The sequence below is a fragment of the Hyaena hyaena genome, unplaced genomic scaffold (genome assembly GCF_003009895.1).
Source record: "Hyaena hyaena isolate Hyena2069 unplaced genomic scaffold, ASM300989v1 scaffold_94, whole genome shotgun sequence".
NCBI lineage: Eukaryota > Metazoa > Chordata > Mammalia > Carnivora > Hyaenidae > Hyaena > Hyaena hyaena.
Genome location: NW_024080726.1, coordinates 3,353,515 through 3,367,199, shown reverse-complemented (window position 1 = coordinate 3,367,199; position 13,685 = coordinate 3,353,515). Strand labels below are relative to the sequence as shown.

At 48.2% G+C, this 13,685-nt stretch overlaps 1 protein-coding gene across 4 annotated transcripts in view; it reads left to right on the top strand.

Moving 5' to 3' along the window:
- The window catches only part of LOC120233636 (calmodulin-binding transcription activator 1), a 53,661-nt gene that overhangs the window by 31,022 nt on the left and 8,954 nt on the right, over positions 1-13,685 (top strand). The window contains exons 7-12 of one of the 4 annotated variants that reach the window (XM_039234990.1): positions 1,164-1,351; positions 1,837-2,083; positions 2,923-2,994; positions 6,199-6,392; positions 7,179-7,253; positions 9,839-9,869. In XM_039234990.1, coding sequence (XP_039090921.1) covers positions 1,164-1,351; positions 1,837-2,083; positions 2,923-2,994; positions 6,199-6,392; positions 7,179-7,253; positions 9,839-9,869 — 807 coding nt within the window. Of the gene's footprint in view, positions 1-1,163; positions 1,352-1,836; positions 2,084-2,922; positions 2,995-4,756; positions 4,778-6,198; positions 6,393-7,178; positions 7,254-9,838; positions 9,870-13,685 lie in introns of all 4 variants that reach the window. The other 3 variants (XM_039234988.1, XM_039234987.1, XM_039234989.1) reach the window with 3 other exon arrangements.

Here is a 13,685-nt window from a genome sequence, read left to right as displayed (position 1 = left end):
CCCAGCCACCACCGATCTGATTTCCATCCCTGAAGTTTTGCTTTTTCTGGAAATTTCATATAAATGGCATCGTAAAACATTCAGGCTTCTGTGTCTGGCATCTTGCACTTCTCATACTGATTTTGAGGCTCATTCATGTTGTCAGATAAGCGTTTTGTCACCTTTGTAAGGGTCCCAGAGAACACCTAGCATTCGCTTAAAACCTTCGACTGCTGTCTGTCAATTTCCATATTCAAGAGATGTGCAAGGAAGTCTTTAAAAACAAGGCCGTATCTCCGAGTCTGATCAGATACGTGGCAGTGCAGACCAGCTGTGAGGAGTCCTGAGCGCATCTGTTAGGGATGTATTTGGGGTGCGAGGATCGGGAGCCCAATGACTTATTTTTCTCACGTGACAAGCAGTGCACAGGCTCATTTGCTTAGTGACGCCATCAGGGACCCAGATTTTCCCTGAGCTCTCTGTCCTTTTTGGCGACATTCCTTGTGGCGCGTTGCTTCACAGTTCAAGTGTGGGTGCTGGGGCTTGTCTGTAGTCAAGGCAAGAAGGGGGCGAGCCCAGGGCATCAATTCGTTGATCAGGAGAGCAGAAGCTCTGCCCCAAACCCCGCAGCAGATGTCCGGAGAGTCTCATTGTCCAGAAGTGGGTCCCACGTCCTCCCCATTGGTGCCTAGGAAGGTGGGGAATCAAGAAGAGGATTATCTAACTGGCTTTGGTCAACTACAAGCCGTTCTCTGGGTTAGCTCATTGCTGCCCTCTAGAGGACTGGGGGGTCTCTAGGCAAGGCCTTGCTGAGAGAGGTGGGCATCCCTTAGGTTACGCCTAGACTCACCATGATAACCTGTCGGCCTGCTGTGGAACCACCCAGTCACAGTTCCATTAAGTGGTTGACCCTAGCTGCTCAGAGAGTAGGCACGAGGCAGACTTCCTCTAAGATCTGACCAAAGATTTGGGGCCAAACTATGATTTGGAGAAAATCAGGTGTCCGCACATTCGGGTGAGTTGTGTAAAACCTTACAGCGACACTGGGGTACAGCAGATAGAGGTGGAAGGCCGCCCTCGTTCCCTCCTTTTCTCTTCCCTAGGGTGGGTGGGGGCGGGGAGGGGCTGGATAACATCTGAGGGTCCCTTTTCACATGAGTGTTTCTGTGATTTCCGGATTGTAGGTGAACATGATGACCTTGGCAGAGCACATCATCGAAGCCACGCCCGATCGAATCAAGCAGGAGACCTTTGTGCCCACGGAGCCCTCAGCTTTGGAAAGAACAGACACTGCCACCATTAGCAGTACCATGAGCTGGCTGGCCAGTTACCTAGCCGATGTCGATCGTCTGCCAAGTGCCGCCCAGATCAGGTCCGTGGGAGTCCGTGGGCCACTGACCAGTGTGAATTCCCAGGCTCAGTGAAAGGCAGAGGAGTCTCATTTGATCTGATGAATGCTGTGTAACAGGAGACCTGACGGAAGGAAGGAAACTGTCAGGTCCCTCTTCCTCACCTCTTCTGTGATGTCTCTCCCCTTGTGCATGTGAGGTCATGTCCCATGATGTTTCTCTCCCCCCCCCTCCCCCCCCGCCCAGTTCAACTGAAGTTTCATCAAGGGCAGGAAAGCATCTTCAGTGAGTTTAGCGTTTAGCATTGTGCTAAACTCATGGTAGGTACTCAGTAGGAACTCACTCACTGGAGGACAGTGAAAAGTACAGAGCATGTCTAGCAACTCACTGGACTGAAGGAGGGCAGATTCTTGGTGGCGCGCAGTGGCTCTTGTCTGTTTACTCGGTATGTAATGGGTCGTGCAGATCAGTCACCGGTCTCTCTCCCTTGTGTCTCCTCTTGTTTCAGAAGTGCATATAACGAGCCTCTAACCCCTTCTTCTAATACCAGCTTGAGCCCTGTCGGCTCCCCAGTCAGTGAAATAGCTTTCGAGAAACCCAGCCTTCCCTCAGCAGCAGATTGGTCTGAATTCCTGAGCGCGTCTACCAGTGAGAAGGTAGAGAATGAGTTTGCTCAGCTGACTCTTTCTGATCATGAGCAGAGAGAACTCTATGAAGCTGCCAGGCTTGTCCAGACCGCTTTCCGGAAATACAAGGTAGAGTAGAAGAGAGCTCTGATGTCGTGACGTTTCGTAAGATCGGGGAGAATGGATGAAAGTCAGAATCATCCAAACTAAAACCTGATGCCATTTTCTTTTCCCTCTGAGTCTATAGAATTGTTGTTTGGAGTTATGATGTCACATGAGATTATTAATAATCTTCAGAAGCTTCAGTGAAATAAAACTGACAGTAGTGTGAGATCAGTATCTCCATTGATTCTTGGTAGTGATAACAGATATTTATGATTTAGTTAATATCCAGCAAGTTGACACTTGCCACAAGGAATTTATGACCTAAAGCAGGGACTTCCAACCGGATGGAGGTCTGGGACCGATTGTAGGCGGCCCATGAACTCCTGAAATTTTACGGTAAAGCTTGCGCATGTGCATTTTTGGTGGGAGAGGGTCCGCGCCCTTCCATATTCTCAAAGGAGCCCTTGACCACCCTGAAAAGGTGTTAAAAGCCAACCATCATTGATCCCACAGTAGAGTAGCTGGGGTTAAGTTAGGAACAACGGTGGAGATCTGGCAAAGTGCTTAGAGACCAATAGTACAATCCCCGATTCGTTAACTACTTGGCAGATGAATACTTTTAGACCTCCTGACATCCAGCTCTGACAGTTCTGTTTAGTAGCAGGAACTGAAGATCCATTCTGTAAATTCATTTTTTCCTAATTTCTGCTTATAACTATCACTGTATTTCGGTCAACCTGGGGTCTCAGAGAAAGTTGTATGTGAGTAATAATTCTATTTAAGTCTTAAGAAAGTTGACATTTCTGACACAAAATCAGTGTTTCTTACACTAAATCATGGTCTTTTTTCACTTTACCCTCAAGGGCCGACCCTTGCGAGAACAGCAGGAAGTCGCTGCTGCCGTCATCCAGCGCTGTTACAGAAAATACAAACAGGTAAACCACCCCTTCGGGCCCAGTGGGAAGCGCACCTCGTCCTCGTCCAAACGACAGGCCCCTGAGGGTGTTAGCGTGTGGCTTGGCCCAAGAGGGCTCTGTCCAGTGCCCGGTTCAAAGACCAACTTTGAATTGCGTTGACCAAAAAAAAACAAAAAAAAAAACCCAAAGGAACATATTCCACAGGGGGAAGGAGAAAACTAACCCAAACAACTGTCTGCAGTTAAACTTATTCCACAAAGTAATTTCTGTTTAGAGGGTTGACCTTTCGGTATGATCACCTACCTGAGACGCTGGCCCGGTGCCAAAGAAGCTCTCTGTGTCTGAAAGGAGGATCTGTGTTGCAGTTAATTTTACCTACAGCCTCTGTAGCCATTAACTCCATGAGGGAGTTTGATGTGGTGGCCAGAGAAGGTAAATAGTGGCAGTTATCTTTGACCTTGAGTTGTATAAATTATAAACTCTATAGCCACTTTTCCTTCCACTTCCTCCCGTCTGTTTTCACATCAAGACTTATAGAAACCTGAAGAAGCGTAGAACATTAAAAACGGCTTTTGCATTCCTCACTTAAGACGTACAGGAAGACGATCTAAGTGTTCTTTCACACACGGTTGCTGTTTCCAGAACACCCTGTAAGCTTCCCTAACTGCCGCCCCATGGGAAAGGGAACTAACCAGTGTGTACGGGGCCCTAGGATGTACGAGGTCTTGTGGGCGCATCATCCCATCACATCTGCTCTCTACGATGATTAGAAATAAATAATTTTGTTTCTGTTTTACAATAAAGAAGCTGAAGCTCAGAGAAAGTCCGTAAATATCAGACCTTCCTAACCAGGTGGTTAGAAAACATACAAACTTGCCTAATTCAGTTTTGACTGGTCCATAAGTTCAAGCCTGTCAGTAGATTCTAGAACCTTCTATGAGATTGTCCCATACAGAGGTTTTAAATGTTTGTCCAAGGCTTAATAAACACTGAGATGTAGAAGTGTGTTGTTATGTTCTTTTGCTATGGTCTGGGGTTCACTCTGATTTCTGATAAGGGTTGCCATTTTCTTGAGTTTCTCTAGGATTAAGCCTAGAGAAGTGAAAGGGGGTGGGCTGGGAGGGGTCCTCATCTTAGAGCCGATTGAGTTCATGATCCCAGAAAATGAAGGTTTATTGTGTAAACGCTGACACCACAGTACCTAGAGCTGTGCAGGGAGCCGTCCTCACGTGAGCAGACGCCACACAGAATCCACGCTTCACGTCTGGGATTAAAACAGGTGTTTATTCCAAAATATGAGTTTTATTTTTGTTTTCTAAAATGCCTTCCCAGGGGCACTTGGGTGGCTCAGTCGGTTGAGCGTCTGACTTCAGCTCAGGTCATGATCTCACGGTTTGTGGGTTCAGGCCCCGCGTCGGGCTCTGTGCCGACAGCTCGGAGCCTGGAGCCTGTTTCAGATTCTGTGTCTCTCTCTCTCTTTGCCCCTCCCCTGCTTGCACTCTGTCTCTCAAAAATAAATTAAAAACAAAAAACCCTCCCAAAGAAGTGTTGTCTACAACCAGGAAGACAGAAGGCAATATTTTTTTGAAATACTGACAAGTAGAAGACAAAATATTTTGGAAGAAAGAAGGCATTAAGATAGCCAGATTGCCTTTTTCCTTCTTTCTTTCTTTCTTTTTTTTTTTTTTTTTTCCGGTTGGGCGTTTTATTGGTTCTGGTTTTTAATTTCATTCTATTCAGCAATCTAACATTAATCTTGTATTTTCTGTTTCTCCCCAAGCTGACATGGATAGCCTTGAAGGTAATGACACCCAAGTCCCTCTCACAAACCATTTCACCAGAGTCACAAACGCCACACCCATCACCAGCAACAAGAAAGGGCCATTAAGACGGCAGGGTCTTGACATAGGCATACTCCCCTTGCCAGGCCGCCGAACCTCGGGGCGTCTCTGGGGACCACGTGGTTATTCCGTTGGAGTGGGCTTCGGCATTAACAGTCGTTGGACACTTTGTTGGCCATGTCCGCCTCTCTAGAGAATATATCCAGGCCAGTTACCGTGAGCCCCGCGAGGCACAAAACGCACCACCCTGCTGCCCAGTGTGCTTCCCTGGGGTCCAGTAATTTCCGCATGGGTGGTGTGCACAGGCCGAGGGGATGAAAGCCACAGGGGCCCTGCCTCACGCAGTGCTCCTGTCTTAGGAGATTTGGGGGCAAATGAAAATGAAAAGGAGGTCAGACGAGACACGAGAGGGTTCTTACACAAGGGTCCTGTGTCTCGAACATTCTGAGAAGCCAGTCCGTTCCCTCCCCTCAGTCCAGCTCATACAGGCAGGGACATCCTCAGGAGTATTTTCCCCCAGGGTGGTAAGTTGCCTTCTTGCACGCAAGGTGCTTCCTGGTGACTTCTTGTCCCCATAGTCCTCCTCTTCATCCTCATTAGCAGTTGAGACGTCGCATTTTTTTTAAGTACGGAGAGCTCTGTGCTTCTAGCGCCTTGAGACGGAAATGGAAGAGAACCTCCTCTCCTGTGCCTTCTTCCCTCTCTCGTGTAGTTCTGCGGCTGGCTGGGCGGAAGGCGCCCACCGCTGCCGGCTTCCGGGGAGGTCCCTGGTCCCGTGACACTTTTCCAAGTTCCATGGCATCACCCTTGTGTTGGTCTTCTGAGTGTTAATCTTTTGCAGGTTACATGTCTTAAAGGTGTCAGCGTTTCATGATAAGCCTTGTATTTGGGACCTTGCAACTCAGACATGTGTCCTGTGGAATGATCTAGTCAGGGGTTGGAGGCTGGCCGCTCCGAGCAGGCGTGTGTGTGGTGCTGGTTGGGAGGCGTACAAAAAGGTTCTTTCAAAATTGGGCAGTAAATATTAATCTTAAGCATTTAAATTATACTTTCCAAATGTGTTCTCGTCATTCCTAAGTGTCCAAGCGCATTGCTATTAAATGTGTTTTCAAGTAGGGCAAAATATTTGATACTCGGGGAAAAGCACACTGAAAGCAATACATTGTCTGAAGGCAACCCTGAAACTAATATTTTGCATTTGGGAAAGGTAGGTGCAAAGGTTCCCAGTTTGCCTCTTTCATAATTGGACCCAAGCCAGAGAATAGGACAATCAAGGGGACAAGGCGCTTTCTCGCTCTCCCTTCCCCGGAGAACCCAAAAGACACACAGACTCGTGGGGCTCCTGTTTGTTACTCTTTTGCTTATTCTTGTTTCCCTGCAGTACGCACTTTATAAAAAGATGACACAGGCTGCCATCCTCATCCAGAGTAAATTCCGAAGTTACTACGAACAAAAAAAATTTCAGCAGAGCCGGCGTGCCGCTGTGCTGATCCAGAAGTATTATCGGAGTTATAAGAAGTGTGGCAAAAGACGGCAGGCTCGCCGAACAGCTGTAATTGTACAACAGAAGCTCAGGTGGGTTGAGATTTCGTGGAGGTGAGGCTGTCTAGGGAAGAGAACCTCGGCGTCACCCAAAGAAGGGCCCTGCTACACGTGCGTGGCAGTGGTTTCCTTTATGGGCCATTCTAGATGCCACGTCACCATATAGTGATACCGGTGCTGTCCATCGACCTTTATATCTATTTAACTCCTCCTCTCTCCACCCTGCCCCACTCCCCCCAGTTATCTTGATGCTCGGGTGAGAATTTGGCAGGACCGAAGTTTCCTACTCAGGAGAGGGGCAGCCCCCATCTAAAGTGTGGGGTCACTGCAGGCGAGACCTTGGAAGGCTAGCTAGAGGTGAGCCGTAGTCCGTTTTAGAGAGGGTGATGAAGGCTTTGAGCACCGTAAAATCTGCCGATAGAAGAAGTCCAGGACACAGCAGCCCCGAAGAGTGTATCGGACTCGGGCTAATCAGCCTCTAAACTAAGACAGCCTGGCCGACGCCGGAAGGTCTTCTTCCGCAAAATGAGCTCATGAAGACTTGTGAAAGAACAGTTCAGTGTCACCGTATTTTCAGCCTCGGCACTGTCCCCCCCCCCCCCAACTTTATGGCCAGGCCAGAGTGCCACCCGCTGCCTCTCCCTTCTCTGCCGGCGACGCCCAGGCTCCGCGGGCCCAAGGTGGTACTGCCGGTGCCGTCGGGCTTGCTGCGTGAACTGTCGAATTAAGAGTCGTCAGTCACTGCTCGTCTGTTTTCAACTCTTGCACATTAAGCTTGGCAGTGCCCTACCCGTGACAGTGATGTTCCGGCTTTTTCAGGAGCAGTTTGCTAACCAAAAAGCAGGACCAAGCTGCTCGAAAAATAATGAGGTTTCTACGCCGCTGCCGCCACAGGTAACATTAAGCCTCATCTAGACGGTTTACTCATCAAGAGCAATAAAAACTCACCCTTCTAACCGCTCAGGAAGTCCTGTGTAAAGCGAACTCCCCGAAATCCATCACAGCCAGCGCCCCAAGTTGCAGTAGGGAAGCAGAGCTCTAACTGCAGACTGAGTGGCCGCCCTGGGAGCCCTGCGGAGCACGCTGTAAGCGAGGGAAGGCAGAGGTTCCTGCCGGTGGTTTTCTCTCCTAGTTTGGGTGTGAGGACAGCTTAGTTGGACTGGCCGTTGATGCCCCTTTTCTCTTTATGCCACCCTGCTTTTCACTCCGAGCGCCTCCCGGGCCAGCGTGTGTCCATACGGAGAACACAGTTCCTGTTCTCAGGGAAGGGGTGAAACACGCAGGGTTTCCGACGGAGACTCTGTGCTACGCGGCGGGCGCCCCCTGCTGGAGATGTGCAGCAGAGGGAGGCCGTCTGCGTGGGGCCATGCGTTTTCAGTGAGGAGAAAACGGGCTCCCGGAGACAAGGGCAGAGGCCAGCCAGCAGGGTTCCACTTCGTTCCTTCCGGTCTGAGGTTCCTTTGGGAACACCAGCCTCTTTCCGTAGGACTGGGGGAAGCTGGGGAGATTGTTTTGTTTTCTCGATGAGGTTAGGGTTCTGGGCTGACGTCTGTGACGGTGGCCTTCTGAGCTGTGTTTCCACGACCCTAGGTGGTTTTGTGGCTTCCCTGTGCATCGGGAGCTGTGATCTCCAGCTAGAAAGTAGCTCTCGAACGTCTTCTCTCCTCTCCTTATGTCTCTGTACCAAAAGCCCGAGGGTCCAGGTTCAGTTCGATTCCTCAGAGGCTTCCTTTCACTTCAGTTTTTCTTACTCCCACCACTGTCTGCTTGCCAACTTCGAAAATATTTTTGACCTGGAGACTTAACAGGGGTCAGCCGGCCATCTGCGCTTTTCCCTCTGTTAACAAAAGAATTCTTCTCTGGCCTGTTAAGAGGAAATGTGCACAGAGCCACACATTAGCAGTAATAAAAATTTTAAAGAGAACATTCTTTAGGCTATATTTGGCACTCTCTAGACAGAATGCCATTTGAAAGAAGCTAATGCACGCTTACCAGGCATCCGCAGCCCATTTGCTCTCTACCCTGTAGCGCCTGGGGTCGTCTTCCCCGTGACCAGCTGCCCAGTGAGATATGCATATTGATACTCAAATGGGAAGTCTTGTTAGGAAATGCATATCAAAATATGAGGCACCTGCGACATAATCACATTAGTTCTGGAATCCCTACCGAGGTCAGTCCCTCTTCTCTCCCCCTGAGCCATACCTTTGCCAGCATGAGATTGTCGTTGTTTGGTGACTCACCAGGGACTTCCCTAGGCCCTTTTCTGGATGTGCTCGCCTGTGCTCACACTCCTTCCCTCCTTTCTCCTCTCCCACCTGCAAAATGAAAAGCCCAGGAATTTGTCTACCCTGCCTTGCCGGGAGTGGGGTTAACGCTCTCCCAACAGACTCTATTTTCAAGGAAATCAGCTTTACGTGGCTCTTTTTTAGGCCACCTTGAACAAACCAGAATGTTTGCAAGTTGCATTTTCCTTGTTTCTTCTAGTCTTCGCCTCAAGCTTTGAAAATACGTGTAGGTAATGCGACCCTGGTCATTGTGAGCAAACTCACATAAAGCCCCATGCTCCCCCTCTGTTTTTCTCGTCCAGAGCCACGCCCTGCATTTACATTGGGTGAGTGGAGAGGGTAAGAAGAGAGTTAAGCAAAACTTACGTGCCTAAAAGGCTGGCTTCCCAGAGTGAGCTGAACAAAGGAACGCTTTTATTCTTGTTTTCAAAGCTCTCTCTTTCTAAGCTAGTCGAGAAGAATTTCATGACGGTTTTACCTTTCTTAAGTTCGTATTTTAACTAGTAGTAAGCTCATGAAGGTGGCGAGAAGGTTTGTTGTGAGGAGAACATTAGACTATGGACTCGGAATTCCTATTCGTTCTTTGGGATAGAATAAAGACCCCCCCAGTGGCTCCTTTCCTTACTTGCCCCATAATGGTTTAGATGTTAGGAAGAAAAAAAAATGAGCAGGCAGGTCTTAATAACTTTTGCATACCGACTGTATCAGGTCAGTATTCTCTTCCCATCCCTGTATCCTGAACATCGGTAGAACTGAAAGGTCGAGCTCATACTTTCCCTTGGACGAGCCTAACCCTGTTTCCACTCTGGGGTATTGAGTATTATTTTAAGAGAAACTGTCGTGTGTCATGTCCCTGAGAAGTATTAAAATAGAAAACCTCATTGACACCCCTCTCAGAAAAGGTAGGTAGGTAATGGCTTCAGGAGTCAGTAAGAAGTGTCCTGTTTCTTAAGGAGTTTGCCAAGTCATACGACCCCAGCATTTTCAGACCCTGCGATAAACGGGTGAATTTTCTACCTGCTCATTTCACATACCCCCTCACCACTCTCCTTTTCTTTCTTTCCAAAAAAGAAAAAAAAAAAAAAAGGAACCACTTTATACTCTCTTTTTGTTGTTGAAATAAAGCTGTGTATACGGTTTCTGCTGTGACCCTCACGTGCTAATAGCTGTTTGGTGTTGTTTTACTGTCTAAAGCCCCCTGGTGGACCATAGGCTGTACAAAAGGGTGAGTTTAGCTGCCTGCTAGCCAGTGTTTACCTTTATCTTCCATTTTCAATATTTTGCTTTTTGCTTGCTTGCATGGGGCTGCAGCCTAGGTATGCCAGTAAGTTTCACATCCATTTTGAATGAAATAAGAGAAAATGAAAACTAACCCTAACTTACTAACACTGCTCCGTTATACCACGTGAAAAACAGTCCCAGACAGCAGACGTACAAATGCATGAGTAAGTGCAAGGGAGGCCCTTCTGAAACCGCCGCAGGGCATGCTTAGAACTCGGTGGGGGTCGAACAGGGCTGCGCTGGAAGGAAACGTCAAGCAGGTGGTTACTTGTGACCCAGATCATTGGCCACAATGCACTTCTCTCAACTACCGCCGTGTCCAAATTCCTAAAGCAAGAAAGCTCACCAGGTGATACTGGCAGTTTCGGTTTTGTTTTGTTTTTTTTAAACAACAGATCAACTTCTTGTTTAGAGTTATGTTTTCCCCCATTACCCTGTTCCTATAGTTTTCATTTCGTAAATCTCCCTCTCCCTGGTGCCATGAGGTAAGTCAGCCCATGAAGCTGCCCTTCTGAACCAATGCAGGACATTCATCATTAAAGAGCGAGCAAACCCGACTCCCAGAATTCAGTGGCGATGCCGAATAAAGACAATGCGGCGCAAAGTGTGTTAAATCTGCATATTCTATAATAGCAGTTGAGAGTGGACGTTCCAACAGAATTTGTAGTTTAACGAAATGATGACGAAGAGGTGGCCGATGGACACTATTGGTGTCCTTGAGGTTTTAGACCGTGATGCTGGTTTGTAGCTGTACACAAGGGGCCGACGTCTCTGTCAGAGGTGACTGCCACTTGCCTGAAGGCCGAGGAAAGGATTTATTGTCAGGAAATTGATTTAAAAGACAGGCATATAATTCACCCAGAGCAGACTCGAATGTAGATTGATTTGCCGACTTTTGTCCGATGGACTCAGAGAAGATGCACTTAAACAGGTAACAGCGGAGCAGCGGAGACACCTGTCAACTCCGCTCCATTCAACTACCTCCCTTCTTAGCCCCGACAGTAGTGCTTTAGTCATTTGTAACATTTCCGAGAAGAGATGATAATTCAAAAATTCTAGTACTTCTAATGGTTCTGAAGCTAGTATTTTTCATCTAAGATGCTGGTATTTATTCATTGTATTTTAAGTCAAAGATCAGCTTTTTCTTAAAAAGCTTTCGTAAGATGGTAAATATCTTAGGCTTTGTGGGCCACACAGTCTCTGTCCCACCTGTTCAGCTCTGCCCCTGGAGCATGGGAGCAACACTGGGTAATATGTAAATCAGTGGTTATGGCTGTGTTCCAATAAAACTTTATTTACACAGATACTCATTCGTTTGCTGGATGTGGCCCATGGGCTGCAGATTGTGGACTTACGATGACAAGAGAACTGAGTTTTTATAGGTTCTTCCTCAAACAAGATCCAACCCCTATAAAAGATTTAAAGTCTCATGTGATTAAAACCATGGATAGTCACTGAAAGAAAATGTATTTTAAAAAATACAACAGTTATGTTGGTCTGTAAATTTACTAGCTAGTCTTCTTGAGAGTTAAGCAGTTGTTTACAGTCATCCCACGTGGTAGAACTGGCTCAGAGATGTCTGTGTTTGAAATTTTAAAAAAAGGGCAAAAATCTCCATTTCTTTCTCTTTCCATTCCCTTTCACTCCCTGTGTACACAGACAATATTTGTTTCCACCTAGAAAAAAAACAAAACAAAAAAACAACCCTGCAAAAGAGCAAATGCATGCCCTAAGGTTCAGTTTAACAAAAAGCTGTAGTATCTTGCATGTCACATGCAATGAACACGACCCCTGCAAGGCACCAGCATCTAGCAAAAGTGGTTGCTTATGCACTCTGGAAGCTTGTTAGCTTCTGGTACGGCGGTGAGCATTTTTTAAGAGACCATTTTCTGAAGGTGCCTTCCAATGTGAGGGTCCCCCCACCATAACTTCCTTAGCACCTGCTGCATCCATCGCAGGCTCCTAAAAGTCCTCTCCAGGCATGGAAAGTTGGCATTTCCTGACACTCCCGTGCCTCCCAGGCCTTGAGGACTTTGAGAAAGAGCAGCTGAGAAGCTCAGGCCCCTTCTAGCGTGGTCCTGTCTCGCTCCCCGTGTGGATGGAGGGCTAGCCTCTCTGTGGCTTTGTCTAGCTACTGGTAAGATCTAGCCCCCCTCTTGGTTCGGTCACGAGACCAGAGACGTCCCTCCAACAGCCCCCACGTTGAAATGACTCGTGAGGAGACAGGGCATTCTCTGAGAAGAGTTCTTATCGGTGGAGTTTGTGTGAAAGGACCCTAAGATGCTTTTTTTTTTTTGGATTAATGCGCAAAGCTTACCCTACTGAAGACATTTAAACTTTCTGCATCAAAAGATGATATTTGAAAACTTAAGGAATTCGATTTTGTGACGCAGTGTTTGTCAAACACCGGTCGGCTCCACGTCCTAGGTGGGTGAAGCGTAAGGGTGTCTGGAAGGGTGTCTGGAAAGGTAGACGAGGTGAGGCGTCAGAATGCAGGCACGGTATGCCAAGTGTGGTGCCAGAGCCATCAGAAAACAGCACCGGGCCTTCTCGTTTTCAGTCTTTACTTGGGGTTCGCTAGGAAAAAGCACCCTCCCCCCCCCCCCCCCCCCCCCCCCCCCCAGTGCTCTTGGCCGAGTTGACTTCTCTTCATGCAGCATTACCTCCAGGCTCAGCCCATCCCTTGTCCAGGCTCTCAAGTGGATTTTCCAAATTCTCGAGCGCCCCCCGGGTGTGTTTTGTCTGGGACACGGCTACTGCCCTTCTATGAGACAACTCTGGGGGTGCACAGAGAGAGGTTTCAGTCGGCAGTCTTAATTCCTTTCTCTGAGTTAATTCAGGGGTTCCACGACTTTGCAAACAGAGAGGATTGCTGGGGCTGAGGAAGTTCTTCAAAGGGCACGTCCTGAAAACGTGACTCGGGCGGCTCCGACTCAGTCGTTCTGTAGTGAGTCCTAGCAGACACCGCGCTACCCCGCCCGTAAAGAGACCCCAAATAACCGAATCACGTGACAGACTCATGCTCGGGGTGTTGTGCTAGAGGGGACGGTGCCTCCTTTTCCAGTTAGAAAATGGCTTTCCACTTCTCCGCGTATCTTCTTTAAGATATTGGGGGGGGGGGGGCGGGTTGTGGGTGTTAGGAAGCGTTCTCATGAATTGGAGAGACTGCTCTCTGACAGGTGATTCCTGGACAGATGGCTTTTTCTCCCCCCGAGATGGTATTTCTGTGACGGGGCTTCATGACCTGTGCCAGTCACTACAGGTGTTCTCAGAAACCGTGGGAATTCCGGTTTCCAAACCCCCTAGTTTTGTAAGTGGTTGGCCCCGTCCCCGTGTTCAGTAAAGGTGGGTGCAGCTGTCTTCCTGGCATGAAAGAGCCGTAACTGGAGGAAAGAGAGGTAACGCTCTCCGGTCACAAAGGTTTAAGCAACAGATTGTCCCTCTGTCTGACCCCTGCGCTTCTAAACACTGAACTCTACCAGATGCCGCCAGTTTTCTTGGTAAGTAGCGATTTCGGCGCTGACTCTGGAGAGCAGTCCCGTGAGCTACCTTCAGGGGGTCATTATCAAGTTCTGCGGGTTCCGCTCACGCCTCTTGCTTCGTTTGTATATACTTTAATCCCAGGGACAGCTCTCTAACGATGCCCAAAAGTGCGTTGCCTAATTGAGAAGAGTAGACGGTGCTCTAGGTCAACAACGGGGCCACCAGGCTTCCTTAGTTGGATTTGACCCGAGGTGTGGTTTTCCCAAGTGGCCTGATG